This window comes from Dermochelys coriacea, chromosome 2, assembly GCF_009764565.3.
Source record: "Dermochelys coriacea isolate rDerCor1 chromosome 2, rDerCor1.pri.v4, whole genome shotgun sequence".
Lineage (NCBI taxonomy): Eukaryota > Metazoa > Chordata > Testudines > Dermochelyidae > Dermochelys > Dermochelys coriacea.
This window is the reverse complement of record NC_050069.1, coordinates 162,367,826-162,389,233: the sequence shown is the minus strand read 5'-3', so window position 1 is coordinate 162,389,233 and position 21,408 is coordinate 162,367,826. Positions and strand designations below refer to the sequence as shown.

Sequence of the window (21,408 nt, the reverse complement as noted above, 5' to 3'; positions counted from 1 at the left end):
CACTGCTCTAATTCCCAGTGGCATGTTGGGCAAGTCATTCAACTTCCCTGTACCTCAGTCTAACCATTTTTGACATTTGGCCAATCCCGCTTGGCATTTGTAGTGCTTTAATTGAAAGGAATTGAGCCAGCTGCAGCTCTCTTGCTAGTGTAAATGACAAGTAACTTTCTGGATGTCAGTAGAGTTATGGGGCAAGTGAGAAGACAATCGGTCACAAGATGCTTTAATACCATGTCTCAGAATAATCCCATGGTATTAGTCGCATGTAGATATTTCTACAATTGTATTATTTAAGACTGGCATCCTCCTTGTTTAGTTTTTGTATAGTCACAGGAAAATGAAAAAGCCCCAAAAACAAAATGTACAGTGAACTACATCAATCTCTTGAGCTGTGTTGTGATTCCTGAGCTATCTGGGAATCAAACACTGGTTCCAGTAAGTGATAAACTCTACTTGGAAAGGTTTCAGAGTAGCAGCTGTGTTAGTCTGTATTTGCAAAAAGAAAAGGAGTACTTGTGGCACCGTAGAGACTAACAAATTTATTTATTTGAGCATAAACTTTCCAATGAATACAATCTGATGAAGTGAGCTGTAGCTCACGAAAGCTTATGCTCAAATAAATGTGTTAGTCTCTAAGGTGCCACAAGTACTCCTTTTCTTTTTGCGAATATAGACTAACACGGCTGCTACTCTGAAACCTGTCATTATGCAAGGCACTGAATTTAGCTGTATGGAGTGGAAGGATTGCATCCGATGAAGTGAGCTGTAGCTCACGAAAGCTTATGCTCAAATAAATTTGTTAGTCTCTAAGGTGCCACAAGTACTCCTTTTCTTCTTTCTACTTGGAAAATATCAGGTTGTCTAACTCATTTAATTACTTCACTCGCTTAAGGGAGTCTTTTATCAACGAAATGTTGGTTAAACACTGTGGATGAGATTTTGAAAATCCCACCATGAAAGCAACAGTGACTGGAAAATAATCTAATGTCAACTACTTTTGCATTACAGGAGTACAAGCGCAAGTTAGCCAGAGTATCCCAGGTGCGAAAAGAACTCAGGTCACGCATCCAGAACCTTCCTGATCTGTCTCGACTTCCCAATGTCACAGGCAGTCATGTGCACCTACCATTTGCTGGAGACATTTACAGTGATGATTGATGATAAGAACCTCTATTTCTATAGCCTCTGCTCTTCTGTGGAGTGAGGGGTAGGTCAGACTGATTGATAGTCCTGTAGTATTATTTTTGTACATTGTTGGAGAGTGGCGGTTAAAAAAAAAAAAGCTACAAATAATTTATAAGAATTGTTTAAAATATTGGTTTGTTTACTGTTTTATTGGCAAGTGAACATATAGGTACATTTATAAAAGGTGGCATCTGTATATTATTATGTTAAAAATGGGTAATTATCTTAAAATATTCTTATCTTTTGTACAGATTTTGATCAGGTGCCCTGTAAGAAACTGATAAGTTTCCACTTTATTTTTCTTATGCACCCTCTACTCAGTGTAGTTCACTATATAATCAAAGTATACATTTAAGTTGCCATATTTCAATGGCTAGTGAGGCAATGGAACATTATGGAAATCACAAGCTTATGTTTATAAGAAGACTACTGCAATTTATTTTTATGTGGAGTGTGATGTTACTGGTTATTTATTAAGTTAATTTACTCACCCCCAAATAAAACTATTGGTTTATTTTAAAGTAAATGTTATTAACCAACTTCGAAAGTGGAAAATATAAATCATGTTAAATTGAACACCTTAAGTGACTCAAAATTGTGCTTAATTTTAATATTTAAAAATAAACATAAAAATACTGCATAAAAACTAAATATTTTAATTAGTACAATAGAAATGCTTTATTTCCTGAAAACTTGGTTTCTAAATTGAAGGACCACTTTTTTGTACAATAACCCCTTTCTGCCACATCCGTCTCCATTAACAAACCTGATCCCTGAAACGTGAAGTCATTCCACAGTTTCAACTATAGTATGCGGTGATTACTCAGGACCATACCTATTTTTGAATTATTAAAATTTGAAAGTACTCAAGTATCATTTTACTTATACAGCATGATGATACTACAAGTAGAATTTGTTGTCTGTGGAAACTTTGGGTCAAAGCATCCTCTCCCATGGAGAAACCTGTCCAGAGAGGCCAATGAGTGCCACAGGTCCCCTGTGTCTAAGCCTCCCAGCAAACAACTTCTGGATCTTGGTCTCCTTTTTTTACAAGGAGGGGGTTTTCTCCTGGAAAATCTAGGCCACTGTGTGAATTAAACTGTACAAAAATGTTGCTGAATGTGTGTTTAAAAACAAACTCTATCACTGTATAAATGTGGTATTTGTATAGTAACTAAACTTATGAAAATAAAGTTGTTTATCCCCTTGCCTTTTAAAAACACTAAGAGGCAGATGTTTAAGGGTATTTAGGAGCCTCAAGATGCAGCTAGATGCCTAGTAGGATTTTCAAATGTGCCTTACTCACCATTAATAGGAGTTAAGAACGTAGGTCCTCTTGAAAATCCCACTAGGCTCCTAGTGGCATCCGTAGGGCCCTAAATACCCTTGAACATCTGACCCCAAGTGTTTGAGTTTGTTTTACCGTGTGAGGCTTTAAGTGTTCTAGCAAGAGATTTGCTAGAGAAGCTCTTTCATTGTAAACATTCATAGCAATATTAACAAATATCCATCTTTACTCATACTTGTCATACAAACTAAAACTTTTTACATCAGTGTAAACAAAAATAAAGTTTTACAGCCAATTAACCCTCTCGCCCCACGTTACGCACTTAAAAACAGTAGTTTCTAAAATAAAATAGACTGAGATGACTCAGTATAATCCTGGAGTGAAATCCTGGCCCTACTGAAGTCAGTGGAAGTTTTGCCATTTACTTCAGTAGGTCCAAGCCCTGGAATTCTAGTTAACTATCAGCAGGATATAACAGCTTTCTTTTTAAAAATATTCATATTTGGACACAAGCACATAAAGTCAGATTTTCCTCTTTTGCAAAAAAAAGTACCACAAATGGGCTGTAGTTAGACTGAAAAATCTATAGAGTGAAATTACAGGGTTTCTGCACAGCATCATTATTTTGGAATAGGGTTTAGCAGCCCACAGAGGGGTCTCAGAGAGTTTGGACCTTCACCCATTTCTCTGTGCATCTGAAGGTAACAGAGGAATGGGGTATTTACAAAGCAGGCCAGACTCTCCATGATATTTCCTGGAACTCTTCCTGTCCTCTCTAACAATATACCATCTAGAGTGCTTCTGCCATGGCCTCTCAACCCACACCTGGCCCCAAAACACTTCAAGTCCCTCTCAGCTTTGCATGCATGAAGTAGGAACCTCCGGGAATTAAATCTGACAGGATTGACATTCATTTCTGCACATTTTACCCTCTAATTTGCAAGGAGACGATGCTATGGAGAGTTGTTTTCACTGGGAGTTTCCCACCCAAAAACCTGATTAAGGTATTGTGAGATGCTCGATGGTCTGAGCTCACCAGCCTTCAACAGATTTATAGCCATTTGAGTGGGCTTTCTACTCATTGTATCATTCCACAGTGAAAACCAGAGTGGGAAGGATATGGACCATAATTAGAACAAAGGAAACTAGCTATGTTTTCGTAAGCAGAGTCAGATATGTAAAAAATATCCATAGTCCTCTTTTCAAAAGTACATTCAAATTGAAGACTATTTGAAAATTAGACCTAGGTTAAGACTTTCATTGTTTAAATGTGTTCTAGTCAATTAAAAATGTAGTTGTATAAACGTGTATGTACACACACATTATTGCTGCAAAGAAGCACTCTTCTTTTGTAAAGCATAGTACAAAATTTCTTATAAATTAAAACCAAAAATCAGATCAGTTATCTCGTGAATCATAAATGCACAGAACAAATCAGTAGTCTCTATTGGTTCCAAAGCAGGTGGACAGCTCCACCATTGAAGTCACTAGGTATAGAGCTCCACTGGTGTAGAGTTCACTGTAAGATTAGAGCCTGGATTTTTAAAATATTTTGTTGTAAAAAGTTTAAACATTCATTCCTTCTCCACCTGCCTTAGTCAGAAAAAGGGCAGAAATCAATTGTAAAAGTCAAGGAAAATCAGCATTGAACACCTCAAGGACAGAGAAAAAGTAGACACTGACTTCACTCTGTTATTCTCTTAAGTTTTAGTAATATTGTCATGTATCTATAGATGTATATTTAGAAGTGGTTAAAGACAAAGTTTAGGAAAAATGTATTTTAAAAAATCAAACTTTTCCTTGAGGTGAACGTTAACGTTGATATAATTTTAAAGTGAAAGTTTGAGATAAAATTTGCTGTAGCTCACTGCTAATGTTTTTGCCTCATGGAACTTTTACTTCTGTGGTGTGCTTTGTTTGTTTGGGGTTTTTTAATAGCCACTCAAAATTAGTTTGAAAACAAACAATTTCGGGGAGATGAAATGCTCCTTGTTTGTCACTAAAAGTATCTCATGGTAGTGGATGAATGGTGCTCCAACTGTCTATGTTTTCTATGGGAGTGACATCACAGTATCCATGAATTTGAAGTTTTAATATTGTAACACCATTCCCAGATTCACTGGAGGAGACATACAATATAGTAAGACACAACACCCCATAGGATTGGCAGATATCCTTAAGTTCTCAGGTACCAAAATGTAGCATATATACCTGTGCACAGGATTGTTCCCAGGTAGATAAACTGTGGTGTAGTCACCTAATCTGGATAAAATTGTATTTTTGGTAATGTGACACAACTGCACTGAAATCCAAATCACCTGCCCAAAGAAAAGTGGATACTAGATACAGATTTTTTTTTTTTAGCTCAAACAACGTTACACCTTTAAGTATTTTCTAATATTAAAAAATTAGATCCTTCTAGTGAGAGAGACACATTTATTTACTCAGTTATATTGTATAGTGATCAGGAGTTTTTAGTGAAAAAGCATGGACCTAATCCTGCAGCCTTTAATCATATGAATAACACCTATTTGCAGGTAATTCTGCTGGTGTCAGCAGGATTACTCTCATGAAGTAAGACTAAAGATAAAGCCATATAGTTGTAAAACTTTATAAAAATCTGTCTAAAAATGCCTATTCTCCATGTTTTTGTGATCTTACAAACAAGTTTAAGATTCTTGATTACAAAAGAATTGTAACTGTTGGAAAAAAATAAATTGCCTCTATAGAAAGTTAATTTATAGATTTCAGTAACATTAGCTTGTCTATTTTACATTCAGCTTCAACCTTTCATGATTCCCCCTCCCACGCAACACAATGAAAGCTACACGCTTTAAAATCTAGAAGTCAGTGGCAAAACATCCATGAATTTCAGTGTCTGCAAATGTGTCCTCTAGTGATCACCAAAATTCACCCTTGCGTAGAGGGCCATCAAAAAGCCTATGCATCATGTGGAATATTTAAATGGATATAGCTCATGCATAGGCCTCTTGCTGGCCCTCTGGCTGGGCAGAAATTCAACTTGTAGTACATATGGTAATAGAAAGTTATAGAGTTATTGTTGAAAGATTAGTGAATCAGCTGCAATGGCACTATTTTTGATGGACTGGTTTTCTATTAATAAAAACATTTTGGGATTAATTCTTGCTTGCGCTTCTCATGCTGATATTCCCACCGACTATTTGTGGGAATAAAGCAGTTAGGATCTGGCTGTCAGCAACTTACTCTTAGAGAATCAACTTAAAAAAATCTTAATAGGAATATTGATTACCTTTTTTTAAAATAACCATTCTGTCTTTGAACCTGTCTCAGTGTGTTAAATTATCTTAATAGGTCAGCTTCTCCATCTTACTATTTAGAAGTCTAATTCTGATTTAATGTTTACTACATTAAAAAGTATCCTAGTAAGCATGATCCTTTTTTGTGGGAATTTGCAAAAATGCAGTAACAGCACTTTGTAACTTGTTTGCAACAAAAATTTACTCATTTGTTGAAAGCTGACAAGAAAAGATGTTTGAAATGTAAAAATGTTTCATTATTGTGCAATGCTCACAGAATGTGTAATTCTTGTGTAATTTGTCCTCTAAATAACACCTCAATGTATAATGTTTTCATATTTAAAAGAATAAAATGTAAAAACATGATCATAAATCAACATTATTTAATGCTTATTTGCCCAACCTATGTTCTCTGAAATGTCTATATACAGCCTCCATTATTGTACTGAGTAACCCAAAACCGCACCACCATTTTGACTGTGGCTAGTTTATAATAATTACATTACTTTTTCTCAGTTGAGTGAAAGGGCATTTTTAAATGAGGTTAGAATTTGTTCTAAAGGAAAAATATATAGTTTGGAGGTGAGTGTCTCTAAAAACTTTTTAAAACTAAAGAAGTTATCTATTGAAGCGACAGGAGAATCCATTATAAAAAGACAATGATTACACTTAGTGTCTTCCATTTTGAAAGATTTACCAGTTTGAGAGATTCCCTGTACTTAAAATTGGGAATAATTGCTGAAACTGGGAATATCTCAAAATGGAAGAAAGTTTAAGCATGATTGCTGTACCAAACTGATTACTGTTACTATTTTGTTTTCTTATATGCAGTGTTGTCATAGCCAGGACTAACTTCTATTGGTGAAAGATACAAGCTATCAATCTTAGGATGAGCTTTTCTTCAGGTCTGGGAAATGTACAAGATGGAATACATCGTTTAGCACATGTAGTTCACCTTGAATTGTCCTTTGAAATATGTGTTAAGTGGACAGTTAACACCTCTCCAGTCATAGGAGTCTGGGATGGGGAGAAAAAATAGCTGGGAGGGGGTTTGTGGGTTAGATTATTGTAGTAAAGCATAAATCCAGTGTTCATATTCAGTCCATGATTTTTAGTGTCTAGGAAAGTTATGAATTTAAACTCCCAGGCTTCTCTTTTGAAGGTGTTGTGCAGGCTTCCTTTGAGGATGAGCATTGAGAGGTCAGATATAGAGTGAACACTTTGTGAAAAAGTGTTCACACACACAGGTGATAAAACACCCTATCGTTTTTCTGTGTGAGTTCATTTGGAGCATACTGATTGTCTCATTTCACCCACTAAGTTGTTATTGGGGCATTTAGTGCACGGGAAGAGGTACACCATATATTGTGATAGGCACATATAGGTATAGGCATGGATCTTGAAAGGTGTGTTGTGGGGATTATTGATCATTGTAGCTGTTGACATGTACAGGTTTTGCATCTGTTGTTCTGGAAGGATCTGGTGGTTTTCAGTTGGTGTATCCTTGTCTGTGTGGAGCTACTTCTGATTATGAGCTTGGAGAGGTTGGGAGGGTTGTCTGAAGGCCAACAGAGGGGGTTCAGGAAATATTTCTTTAGGATGAGGACCCCATTAAGTATGGGTTGTAATTGTAACAGGGAGGTTTATTTGTTAAAGCATGTTCTTTTAAGGTATTTGAGTGGCCCATTCCAGGACGTGATCTACTTCTCTAGTGGAGTGTCCTTGTTTGGTGTAGGCAGTTTTAAGTGTGTTAACGCGTATATCCCAGACTTTCTCCATACCATATTCTATGGTATGAGAGCGTCTGGCTGTAGATAAATTTCTTGGTGGATTTGGGGTATTTACTGGATCTGTGAAGGTAAATATGATGAACTTTAGGTTTCTTGTCTGTAGGGTTTCATGGTTGAAGCTGATTGTGGCGTTCAGAAAGTTGATGCTAATGTGGGAGAGAGTTTAAAGAATGGGGAGTGGTTGTTGAAATTGTGGTAGAAATCTTTTATGAAGTTTAGGTCATCTGTCCAAAGAAAATATCATTGATGTATCTCGGGGATCTTCACTGGTTTTGTGGTATACTTGTCCAGAAATGCTTCCTCAATGTGGCCCATGAAGAAGTTGGCACATTTGGGAATCATCCTAGTACTTGTGGCCGTTCCCATGGTTTGGACAAAGTCTTTGTGTTGAATGTAAAATTGTTATGGGTGAGAAATGGGATATAAAGAAATTTCACATTAGATCCAAAGATGATAGATTGTGACTTTTTCATTGATACCTTACCTAACATACTTTGTATAAAATGTGTTGCAATTGTCTAACAGTGGCAATATTAATAGTCATGTTTCAATCCTACAGTGACACAGCATCCAGAAGTACCACACACTTATGAAAAAAATTTAAAATTATTTACAGTTAAGATTTTACAATACAAACCTTTTAAAATACTGCTTTACAATATAAATTTTTCTTCCCAACGAAACTAAAGAATTAGTAAAGGCATCAGAGGACAAGCCATAAAGTGACCCATGTAAATAAATACATAGCTCTACAGAGAGGAAAAACAGCACAATGAATTGTAAAAGCATAGTTACCAGAAAAATTGTTAAAAATTGACCCTACATATATTTGAGTTAAGCCTAAAGTGAAGGAAGGGCTTTCCAAATCACTTTTACTATGTATTTCAGCCACATGACCCATTTCCAGAAGATTCATATGAATATTACATACTTATCAGTCCTTATGAGATTAAAACTAAGATTTGCAACAAGCTCTGCCTTCCCTGAAATGTTTTTTTTAAATATACCAACTTGTATTTGTTGGAAAGTGGTTTTTAATTGGATAAAAATAAGCCAGATGCACTTCAAGGGACAAGTTGAATCATTTTATTTGTTGCTTTACTGGTACCAAAACAAGAATGAGGACTGAAACAGAAAGGAATAAACTTTATACAACTTACAGAAAGAGAAATTTTTCATTGTAAAACTATTTGTATGTAAAAACAAATAATTAATTTTCTTTCCACATGGAAAACTGGAGCTATCAACTTCAGAAATTTCAGAATAAGACTTACTTTTGCTGAATAGCATTAAGCAGGAATGTTTCAGAATTACTTTGTCAGTTCATTAAGATGACCGCACAGATTTCCTTTGGAAATCAGTTTTAGTCACAGATCTGCACAGTCACAGAGAAAGTCCTGAGTAAAACTCACAAACAAACCCACCGCATTCACAGCACAGATCTGGAAAGAATTAGAAATAAGCAGATCCTCTGCAAGTTCTACTGTGGTACAGGATCCTATTTTAAAAACCATTACACTGATTGCTACAGTGCAAGCCAATCTGGTCCAAGAACAGATTTTGGCTTTTAATTCCTGAGCCATTAAAGATTGTGATACAAGTTCAGGCTTCCAAGACGTGGCTTATTACCTTATTATTCCAGCAATATCCTCCGGTAGGCAATCCATATAAAAGTACAGAGACTGTTTCCAAACAATGTATTTAAATCTCCCCTACATGCTGAAGGCCTTAACACAGCCAGAAATTAAACCAGTATTAACAAAAAATTGTTTCTAAGTTTATAAAACAATAAGGCAGCCATTAATTTAGTTCATTTACTGGCCCAATTTTACCACTACTGTTGTAACCATTATCATGACTATTGTAATTATTCAGTATTTCAAAGTGAAGACAAGAAGTTTTTCAGGTCCATCTTCTTCTGGCTCTTTTGTTTTTCTTCAAGATTAAGCAACCGTTTTAGCTGAGTAAAGTGAAATTTAGAGTTTTTGGGAGTCTTGGGCAAAGAACTGGATGGTGACTGTCCAGCCATGCATGTTCTGAGAAGCAAAACAAAACAAAAATCAGATAAATCTCTTATTAAAAAGAGGCTGGAGGAATAATGTAATTTTACAGACCGAGTTTGAAAATGGTTGTGTACATAAAATTCAGGTGCACAATTACTTAACTGCAAACATAACTTATGCATTGTGTGTAAAAGTGAGCTGTGAGAAGCACAACTACCCAAATGTGTATGCAAGTACCGATTTTGTGCACACAATTACATACATGCTTAGAAAATAAAAACCCTACATGGTATCTCACACTAAGACCGAAGTTTATTTTTTTAAAAACACCTAGAAGTGATAATTTTTACCCCAGTCACTCTTTTTATTAGACTCTTTGGACTCCTGCAATTAAAAATCCAAACCAAACAACAATTGATCTTCCATTTCAGATCCTTGATAAAAGATAAAATATTAATTATCAGAGAGATTAAACAATTTGTCTGAACTCCCTTTCCTGACTTCTAATACTGTGCCCTATTCACTGAAGTATGTTGCCTCTTTAGGTAAAATGGTAATAGGCACCTGAAAGTTGATGCTGGACTCTTGCTTTTAGATCCAGATTTACTGTGGTTTAAGGGTGTCGTTTTGTTTGCAGATATCAGAGTCTTTGGGTCTGGTCTACTCTTCGGAGTACCAGAACGGCTTGTTGCTGTTGCCAGAAAATCTCTGCTTTTACCATGATGTCTTGTTGTTTTGTTGCATGTGTTGCAAGTAACCAGCTATGAAGAGAGGAAAGGAAATGTTAGCTCTTCTGTCAGTCTTTCCGCATTTTAAATGTATAAGGCATTGGTGACCAACACTTTTAGACTTATCTAAACTGCTCTTCAAAATTACAGAGAGTGAATCAAGCTGCTTAAATACTTACTTGTGTGAAGCAGAGAGACATAAAAAGCAACAACAAATCCACATCTCGCTTTCTCTTTTAAACCACATAAATCATCAAATCCCCAAGGGTGTGACTAGAAATGACTCCAATCCCCTGGAAACTAATTGCAGGGGATTTAATTCTGAATCGCAAACACATGGAGTGAAACACGAAAAACAACCTTGTCACAACAAAAAGACTAGACAACATTAAAAGTAGCTCTGACTGTATAATACTTTGAATGTACCCCAGTGGAATTCATGTTTCACCACAAACATACAAGAATCCAGAAAAAAAGATCAAAATGTATTTTAAAATTCATTTTTTAATTTACACCTTTACGTAAATATACAACTTTTTTTGCAGGAGTCCTTGTGGCACCAATGAAGTAGGTTTTAGCGCACAAAAGCTTATGCCCAAATACATTTGTTAATCTCTAAGGTGCAACAGGGACTCGTCGCTGTTTTTGCTGATACAGACTAACACGGCTACCTCTCCAGAACACTTTTTTGGTGAGTCTTCAGAGAAAATATTAAAAATCCCAAATCTTCAAAAATAAAAAGATGCACTACAGATAAAAAGAAACAATGGTAGCCCATTGGTATGGCGAGAAGGAGAACCACACGGGGAGAGTGGGACTAGAGGGGTCAAAGTTCAGAGGGGTCTAAAGGAGAAGCAGCCGAGTGGACAAAACCATGTGTTAACAGAGAGACTGTCTGAGACACTGCTCCCATCACATAACATTTCTTACAAGTACATCAACTGCTTTCACAGAAAACAACAGGAAAGCTTTTAATTTATTTTAACTCTTTTTAATGGATTCAGCTAGAAACAAGAAGAATTACAACAATGTGAACTGCCAACTCTCCACAGAAGACCACTAGTGGTCCACAAAAAGTTTGGGAACCAATGGCTTTGGCAAAAGTCTCTTTAACAGCTGATCTTCCATTAACTGATGAAACATGTCTGCAAAATGTACAGATGTTGCCTCTAGGAGTTTTAGAACTCTGCAAAATGGAATAAGATAATTTTATGCAATTGCAAAGTTAGCAGAATCCTTAAACCAAGATATAATATCTTGCTAATGGCTAAGAAAGGTCTTGTAAACATAGCCTGTCAGCTTGTTGGTTTAAGTCTCAGTCAACCTTGCTCCTAATGTGTCATCTTCTACAGAAGGAGCTTATATGGCTCTACAATGGTAATTTTGGGAGCTGTCAGTTCCTGATAGTATTTTAAATATATAATACCAGAAACATTACAAGCACAATCCAAGTAGCAAAGTGCACACCAAATCACAGTAAGTATGTTATACCAATAAAATAAAAACCAGCAGGATCTTATTAAAGGGAAAAAGGAAAAATGCCACATTTATTGTGATTACACAAAGAATCATAGTAAGCAGTTAGTTATAGCTATAACATTCCATTCAATTTAATATTTATTCACACATCATTCATTCATACACACACACACAGGTTCATAGTTACCAGCCTTAGAGTTGCTCATGCCAAGCCACTGGCCAGGTGACCTGGACATGAGGACGGATCAGAGCCTTGTCAGATGCGCATCTGATGCTCCTGGAAGTTGGTTTGTAAAATCAGACCCCAAAGTTCTCACTTTCTAGAGTCCATTTTTATAGGAATATCTTCCTGTGCCAGTCTATGGGAATTGCTTCATCATGCTGTTGCTGAATCAATCAGCAGATGGCTCCATGCTGCCAGATGTTATCTTTTCTTTGGTTATCCCATCCTTGAGGCTGTTGGGTGGATTCCAGTCTGCTCTCCGGGGGTCCTTTGATTATTTCCACTTGACGCCTTCTTCAGCTGATGGACACTGGATTCTTAGGCTGGCACCTCCCTGATCATTCAGTTATTATCTACACCAAGCATCCATACACATACATCCTCTAACTCTACTTTAATCACAATTGTTAAAGCGAGATGAATACAACAAAAGGGCGGGGAGTCTCTGGGTGCTGTTTCTGTTGTTAGAGAGTATTGCTTTGAGTCTCTCTCTCTCTGAGTAGTTGTTGTTACAAAGAATTGCTTTGAGAACAGACAAAACACGGCTCCTGGGAAAGACGGCATCCCCTACAGCCTCCTGAAAAAGCGAGATCCCGGCTGCCTGGTCCTCGCCACGCTCTTCAACCAGTGCAAGCGATTCTGCTGGACTCCCAGCTCCTGGAAGAAGGCCATGACGGTACTGGTGTACAAGAAGGGTGAGCGGGACGACCCCAGCAACTGGAGGCCCATTTCCCTCTGCTCCACTATGTACAAGCTCTATGCCAGCTACCTGGCGTAGAGGATCATGGAGTGGTCAGTAAGTGAGGGAGCCATCAGCTCCACCCAGAAAGGCTTCATGTCCTGTGAGGGCTGCTATGAATACAACTTTGTCCTCCAAACCACCATCGAAACGGCCAGAAGGGCGCAGAGGCAGTGCACAGTAGCATGGCTCGAACTGGCTAATGCCTTTGGGTCCATGCCCCACTACCACGTCTTTGCCACAGGAGTTTGGGATGCCAGAGAACTTCCTCCGTGTGATCCGAAAGGTGTACTAGGATGCAGCACAACCATTCGCTCAGTCAAAGGGGAGACTGCTGAGATCCCGATCCGGAGCGGAGTTAAGCAGGGCTGTCCCCTCAGCCCCATCATCTTTAACCTCGCCATGGAGCCATGGCTGCGAGCGATCTCCAATGACACAGATGGCTTCAACCTCCACGGCGAGAGGGTGAGCGTCTTGGCTTATGCGGATGACCTGGTCCTGACCGCAGACGACCCAGAGAACCTCCAACGTATGCTAGATGCCACCAGTCGAGCTGCCGATTGAATGGGACTCCGCTTCAATGCAAAGAAGTGCGCATCTCTCCACGTTGACGGCAGCAAAAGGGACTCGGTGCAGGCGACAGGGTTCCAGATCCAGGGTGAGCCCATCATCCCCCTGGCAGAGGGGAGGCATACCGGCACCTTGGCACGCCGATGGGTTTCTGTGTCCGACAGACAGCCGAGGACACCATCCAGGAGATCTTACAGGATGCCGCCAAGATCGATGCCTCCCTACTAGCACCGTGGCAGAAGATAAACACCCTGAACACCTTCCTGATCCCCCGCATCTCTTTCGTCCTAAGAGGATCCGCCATGTCGAAGGTACCCCTCAACAAGGCAGACAAGATCATCCGACAGCTGGTGAAGAAGTGGCTGTTCCTTCCCCAGAGAGCCAGCAACGAGCTGGTCTATATCGCCCACAGGCATGGCGGTGCCAATGTCCCCCACATGGGTGACCTGTGTGACATCGCGGTGATCACCCACGCCTTCCGCCTGCTGACATGTCCCGACGCCATGGTAAGGAACATCGCAGCAAACACCCACCATGACGCAACAAAGAAGCGGATCGGCAGAGCCCCCTCCAACCAAAACACCGCCAGATTCCTGAGCGGTTCTCTGGATGGCGAATTTGGACGGGACGGTGGCGACATCGCTTCGCTGTGGTCCTGTGCTCGCAATGCCACGCGTCGCCTGGGGAAGCGCATCGGCTGCCGCTGGGAGTGGTGCGAGGAGCGCCAGGAACTGGGAGTACTGGTGCCGCGGATCAGGTCCGACGACAACACCATCGTCACCCCGAGTGCCGGGGCATGATGGAGAAGACCCTGAAGGCGGCCATCCACTCGTTGTACATGGAAACCCTGAAGCGTAAACCAGACCAGGGTAAAGTCTTTGAACTTACCAGCAAGTGGGATGCCAGCAACCACTTCCTAGCAGGGGGCAGCTTCACCCGTTTCGCCGACTGGCAGTTCATCCACCGCGCCCGGCTCAACTGCGTCCCGCTGAACGGAGCCGTCCGCCACGGGAACCGAGACAAGCGTTGCAGGAAGTGTGGCTACTCCAACAAGACCCTGCCCCACGTCCTGTGCAGCTGCAAGCCTCACTCCAGAGCCTGGCAGCTGCGCCACAACCCATCCAGAATCGCCTGGTGAAAGTCATCGCACCATGCCTGGGGGAGGTCGCTGTGAACTCCACCATCCCTGGGATGGACAGCCAGTTGACCTGACGTGGTAGTCACCGACGAGGAACAGAAAAAGATCATCCTCATCGACATCACGGTCTCCTTCCAGAACAGGACCCTGGCCTTCTGCAAATCCTGAGCTCGTAAGCTGGAAAAATATGCCCCCCTGGCCGACACCCTGAGAGCGAAGGGCTACGAGGTCCAGATGGATGCCCTGATTGTCGGAGCCCTGGGCGCTTGGGACCCCTGCAACGAGCGTGTGCTGCAGACCTGCAGGATTGGTTGACGGTACGCACGGCTCATGCGGCGCCTCATGGTCTCGGACACAATTCGATAGTCCAGGGACATCTACATCGAACACATCACTGGCCACCAACAGTACCAGGAGGTATGAGCCGGTACAACATCGTGTATCAACCATGGGAAAGGGACTGAGAGACTTTTTTTTTTTTTTTTTTTTCCATTGGACCATATGAACTGGAACCATAAACTCACTGAAGATTAAATTCCACCAAATGAGGGTGGATCCATCCTCATCATCGTACCCGCTCGTTATACTCCACACCTGAACATAGCCATTATATGGACAACATACCCCCATGTCTCAATGTCTGTACTTTGACCCGTTAAACTTTTACCCCCAATCGGGGAGATTGCAGATTATATATTCCCTACGCCACCCGCTCCTAAACTGAATTTTGCACCCCTTGATAATCTGTACTTTATTCCCTGATAACCAGAAATTTCTATGCCTAAACTCTGTACCGTTTTCTTTTTACTTCAACATTATCTTAATAAAATTATTAAATCTGTACTAACACAATTAGCAGCTTGCAAGTTTCACACAGAGAGGGAGAGAAACAGTACCAAAAACCAAGAGACCTCTTAATTAGTAATAACCTGGAATTAAAACTATGAGGAATCAAACTCTTGTGATTTTAATACAGAACTTCTTTAATATAATCCAACAAGTATGTAAGTCGATCTTGATCTTAACTCGGACAGATCTTAATGAGACTGTCAGTCTGTTTGAAACAGAGTAGATGATATTATTACTATGTTTAAATCCCAATTCAAGGACATTGCATGGAGATTAGAATGGACCACAAACTATAAACTCACATTTATATGGATGCCTGCTACATTCTGAGAATCTGTCCAGCTAACAAACAAACGTATATTTTTGTTTAAAAACCTGTTACAGGTCTGCAGGTCACAGTGTACATCAATAGTTGGTTCTTTTGGGGTTTTTTTTTTTTTTTTTTTTTTTAGACACAGCGGTACATTCACACCTGGCCAACTATTCCTTAGTACAGAGGTAGGCAAACTATGGCCCGCAGGACCTTCCCGCCTGGCCCTTGAGCTCCTGGACAGGGAGGCTAGGCCCTGGCCCTTCTCCTGCTGTCCCCCCTTCCCCACAGTTACACCGCCGCATGGATCACTGCAGCTGGCTCCGTCCAGGCAGCAGGGCTGTGAGCTCCTGCTGCTCTGAGCGGCATGGTAAGGGGATGGTAGCGGCGGCGCGCGTGGCAGCGAAGGGGCTTGGGTAAGGGGTGCCGAGGGGGCAGTCGGAGCAGGGGGCAGTGGTTCTGAGGCAGTGCAGTCAGGGGTCGGGGAACAGGGAGGGATTGGATAGGGGGTGGGGTCCCGGGGGGGCGCCTGTCAGGGGGCGGGAGGGGGGGTTGGATAGGGGGTGGGAGTCCCGGGGAGCCTGTCGGGGTGGGAATGTGGTGGACAGGGGTCAGGGTGGACAGGGAGCAGGGGGGTTGGTTTAGAGTGAAGTCCCAGGGGGGCGGTTGGGGTGGAGGGGGGTCATCAGGGGACAAGGAGTGTGGGAGGTTGAATGGGTTGGAGGTTCTGAGGAGGGCAGTCAGTGGGCAGGAAGTGGGTAGGGGTGGGGGCCAGGCTGTTTGGGGGCACAGCCTTCCCCACCCAGACCTCCATACCGTTTCACACCCTGATGTGGCTCTCTGACTGGGATGTTTGCCCACCCCTGCCTTGGTATCATTACTTAAGTTTGTTTGGGCAAGACCACAAAGTGTTGGATCCACCCATGTTATTGGAATAGGAAGAGAGACACTGAATATCCGCTGTCTAAAATGACAGCTTTTCAAATCCATCCTAAATGTTTGTGATATCACACCAGTGAATAATCAAAGCAAAACTTCCAGGTTCACAGTGGTTTGTGAGCCCTTCAAATGGAAACTAAAATTTTGAGGGGAGGGAATTTGCTTCATTTTGTTAGTTTTGTACTGTGTCTATCTGAAGTGCCTATAGCCTTGATATAGAAGTGATCCTAGTTAATGATTATGATACTTCCTCAACCCAATCTTGTGGTGTTGGTGCTTCAGATTTCTATTGTTGCAAATTCTGGGACAGGAAATTATAATCAGTAGTTTCCTCATTTCTTAGAAAACTGTTCAATTTGCCAGCAGGGCACGTTTTGAAGAGTCAATGCTGGGCCTAGAATCATAGACTATGAGGGTTGGAAGGGACTGCAGGAGGTCATCTAGTCCAACCCCTGCTCAAAGCAGGGGCAATCCCCGATTTTTGTCTCAGATCCCTAAATGGCCCCCTCAAGGATTGAACTCAAAACCCTGGGTTTAGCAGGTCAATACTCAAACCACTGAGCTATCCCTCCACCCCCCAGTGGGGTGTTGTCTTCATTTATTAAGACATCTGTCTATATAATTGTTTTAATAGATTTGTATGCGTCTCTAGCACTACATTAAAGTTATATATAGTTATTTTCTGCGTAACAGCTTCAGAACTTCTCCATTTTATTGTTCTGGAATACAATGAAGATCATGCAGTAAAGTGAAATGTGTTAGCACTGTTTACTATATTTTGTGTTAATAAGCGTCTTCCCTCACCCCTTAATGACTATTTTCATTATTTTAATGAAGTTACTTTGGATTTACACGTTGGTGTAAATGAGAGCAAAAATTGAGCCCAGAAAGCATTCTGAGACCTCCCATAATGCACACTGGTTTGCAGCACTGGGTAAAGTGCCTTTTATTGGTGATAAAACACTGTGCTCTGGGGCAGAAATGTATATTTTAACCCTGTACATAGGGGAAGTCAGTTATTCATTTTTCATTCTTGCTGGATCATCTCCACTTTATAATCTTTATAAAGAAGAAGTCATTGGCTATTCAATACTGAATATTAAACACTGGTCAGAGAAGTCTCACACAAAATTGCCACCGAACCCTATTTTCCCTAAGATTGTTTGAGCTTCCTCTGGGAGACATCAGAGCCTGCTCAGGCAGTTCACACTCAATTTGAAAAATGCTGATAAAGAAACAAACCAAACCAACAAAAATTGTCTCACTGTCTGACATGTGAGACTACATGTCACTATGGATATCCTAGCCCTCAAAATATAAGCAACTGGGACAGTGTTAATGTGTTACTAAGCATTTTGCATGTGCATGAACTTCTGATCTCTTCCAGAAATAATTCACTTTCATTTAGGTACACAGCTTCACAACAGACTTCTAAATGGGAGACTGGTGACAAGTGTTTCCTCCAGGCATAGCTATCCTTGAAATCTTCAGGCCTCCATGAGTATGTCTATGCAGCATTTTGCAGTCCACAGGAGCAAGCATCCCAGTCTGGGTTAACAGACTTGGTCTAGCGGAGCTTTCACTAGTACTCTAAAAATAGCTGTCTAGACAGAGGTTTGAAGTGTGGCTCAGAGTATGAAACACCCTCACTCCCTAGGTTTCAGTGCCTAAGCCACAACTTCAAAGCCCTGTCTATACAGCTATTTTCAGAGCACTAGCATGAGCCCTGCTACCTAAGTCTATCAACCTGGGCTGAGAGGCTCACTCCCACAGGCCCCAAAGCACTGTAAAGACATACCTCAAATGGCTAAAGAAGAAAAGAAGCCAATAAGAGTTAATGTTCCAACGGCAACCTTAACTAGGATTGTTACATGTGTTGTATGCTTTATCATAGACATTTTATGACAAATAGTAACATTCAGCTTATACACTTAAAAAAAAAAATGTCCATCACAGCCAAACTAGTGTGAGTGCTGGAATCTTAACTTTTAAGAGGCTTTTCAGCTTTGATTTCCTCATTTTTAAAAAAAGGGGGGAAAAACCTACCTCTACTTAATGATGTTAGGATTTACCTGGCCCCAATGAGGCTCTGCAGGTCATAACACTCTTGAGCGAAGAGGGTAGGAAAAGACAAGTATCAACCTTTGCTGCTGCTAGTTTGGCTGGAGACCCTTCTGCAAAACTGCACAAATAGACTAGCAGTACAGTTTACATCAGGAACGTTCACCACAAAAAAGTTATCTTCACAATAAAAAGATAAATGTTTTTTAGATTAAATCTTAGAATGTGCAGATTGTGGCTTCTGTACATTTTTGCAGCCATGTGTTTGGAGGTTTGGGGATTTTTCCACCTGCCATTTTCTCATCTCCTTGTTGTTAAAGTCAGGTTTTTTGTTTTAAAATTCCTTGTGTGTGTATTTGAATAGAAGTTACCCTAACAGGAAAGTTACATAGAGAAAGTTGTTATGTTCTGATGAAATAATTGTATGGATTGTACGCTCAATTTCTAAAGAGAAAAGCTTCCTATCTTCTTTTATTCCCTCTCTCTTTGAGGGAAATTAAGGCTCCAGAGAACGAACAAACCCAGTTATCATATTAACTGGAATCGCAGTCTTACCTGAACACTTCTTGAGTCCTTGTACTTTTTCAAAAGTTTTGTCTGTTTCAAATTGAGTTTATGGTTCTTTGCCTCCCGATTAAGAAGTTTCTGTATCCGTGGGGTCAGTTTCATCTTGGCTTTGAGACGTACTCTGTGGTTATCAGGAACCAGAAACTGGAAACAGTAAGGGCATATCCTTTCTCTGTTGGTTTTGTTATCTACAGATGAATAAAGTAAAACCCTAAATGAACTTCTCTCTGTAAGTATGTTTTAGAGGTGAACATATAAAAGGCATATATTACAGCTATTAAGCCACTAATTTACAGCATACTGTAAATTGTGCATTGATAAGGGCCTGGCGACCTTTTCTCTAGCATTTTAAAAATCTTATTTGGGTACAAGTACTTAGTTCAAATTGTTCTGTTAGAGGTGTTTCTACGTCAGCACTAGATACATGATTAGTTTGATTCTGCATTTCATACTCAGCAAAAACTTGGGAGGAAACCGAATGCTAAAATGTTAAAAAAAAAAATCATGTAGTGTTGTGTGTACAGTTACATATAGTAAGGCGCTATACAACAGGTAATTGTACCAGCAAAATATGTCCACCTTTCTTCAAAATCTTCCATTATAAGAAACATATTCCTGCAAGGAACTCCATGCGGCACACTCTTGTGTCAACATAAAACCCTACTGAAGTCAAAGGTGGTGTGCCCTTGCTAAGCTTCTTCCAAGACTGAGATTAGTTAAAAATACAATAGTGTTAGAATCAAAACAGGCTAATGAAAGACCCAATTCAGGCTTGATGTGAATGGATGCATAATGGAGAGATGATCCCACATCTGCCTCACTGCACCCCATTCCGGGTAACATTAAATCTGACATAAGTGGTAGCCACGGAAAATTCTACCAAAGGAAAAATATTTTCTAATTCCCTCTGATGAAGAATTTTCCTCTGTTACCGCCCCCCTCCCCCCCGTTTTTGAGAGTGGAGAAGAACTGAACATGTTTTAAAAAAGTCACATCACACGTTCTAGGCAGTTCAAAAGCTGTGAACTGAGCTTGCCTGTCTGTCTCCACTGTAAAGGACCAAAACCACTGGATTATTTAAACTTGCCTTTTTCAGAACGAAGCGTCCACCTGGGGGAGGAAAAAGGACGGGGTTACTGAGCAAGTTACAAGTCACTGTGCATCAGTCACCGAAGCTCGGGCAGCAGGAGTCACTGGTTCCAGACCGAGCCACCCCGTGTCTGGGCTCCTGCCCTGTGTCTGGGCTGTCCTCGATCAGGCAGTGTTGTGGGGGGAAGGCGGGGGCGGGGGGCAGCAGCACAGACAGACACAGCGCTGGCTGGGGGGGGGGTGGAGAGAGGTCAGCCTGGCACAGGGCACCTCACAGCATCTCGGCCCAAAGGGGCGGGGCTCGCCCAGCCACGCCCAGCCCAGGCCCCTGGGCAGGGGAGGCGTCAAGAAACCGGGGCCACGTGGTGGATGGGCACGAGGGGGCGGGGCCATGACTCTACAGGAGACTTAACGGAACGGTCTCAGAGCGCCTCCCCCCCCCGAGGAGACGGGGCCGTTATTACGTCACCAATGAGAATATTGGAGGTCTTGTTCTCTCTCTCCCCCCTCCCGGAAAGGGGGACCGCGCGCCAGGCTCTTACATCAGGAACCGGGCCTGAGCCGGGCACGTGCCCATCAGCGCCCGAGCCGCCCCTTCCAGGAACCGCCGGCGCCTGGACATCCCCGCGAGAGCCAGAGGCGCGCGCACACCCCGCGGCGACCGGCCCAGACGCCGCCGCCTTTCCTTCCGGCGGGAAAGCGCGCTGCAGGGTCCCGGCGGAAACGGCAGCCGCGGCACAAACGTTCCGGCCTCCCCGCGGGCCGGCGGGAAGGAGAACGAGCCCGTCGGGCCGGGACGCTGCTAGGGTTGGCCCCGCCCCTTGCGGCGGGGCGCCGTCCAAAATCGCTTCGTGCGCCAGGCGCCGGCGGCGTAGGGGCTTCGTGGGCCCTATAAAGCCGGGCGGGGCCCGGGGCCCGGGACCCGAGCGGCCGTGGCGCGCCTCGCGGGAAGCCGCGGGGGCGGGCCCGAAGGGGACTCGCCAGAGCACAGGCCCCTGGGGGCCGGGACAGGACAGCCCCGCGCGCCAGCTGCCCCTTGAGCCGCTCCCGGGAGCTGTCAGCCCAGGGCCCGCTTGGCGCTGCGCGGCGCCGGCCTGGGTCGCAGGGTTGGGGCTGCCCGCCGCGAATCCACGCAGGCCGGGCTGGCCGGCCCCGGGCGCAGTGACCCTGGG

General features: G+C 42.2%; 2 protein-coding genes across 6 annotated transcripts in view; one reads left to right on the top strand and one right to left on the bottom strand.

Annotated features, from left to right (window-relative positions):
• Positions 1–6,112, top strand: part of RPRD1A (regulation of nuclear pre-mRNA domain containing 1A) — a 68,784-nt gene extending 62,672 nt beyond the window's left edge. For all 5 annotated transcript variants that reach the window (XM_038389515.2, XM_038389510.2, XM_038389517.2 and 2 more), the window contains one exon: positions 1,009–6,112. In XM_038389515.2, the coding sequence (XP_038245443.1) occupies positions 1,009–1,158 (150 nt within the window). In that variant the 3' untranslated portion in view covers positions 1,159–6,112. The remainder of the gene's footprint in view (positions 1–1,008) is intronic.
• Positions 4,960–21,082, bottom strand: C2H18orf21 (chromosome 2 C18orf21 homolog). The gene is made up of 5 exons (XM_038392448.2): positions 20,779–21,082; positions 20,235–20,257; positions 19,136–19,335; positions 10,109–10,305; positions 4,960–9,577 (listed from the first exon to the last, which is right to left on the bottom strand). Exons 1-5 carry the CDS (start codon positions 20,856–20,858, stop codon positions 9,421–9,423), a joined length of 657 nt encoding a protein of 218 aa, XP_038248376.1. The 5' UTR covers positions 20,859–21,082; the 3' UTR covers positions 4,960–9,420.
• Positions 21,083–21,408: the final 326 nt, after the last annotated feature.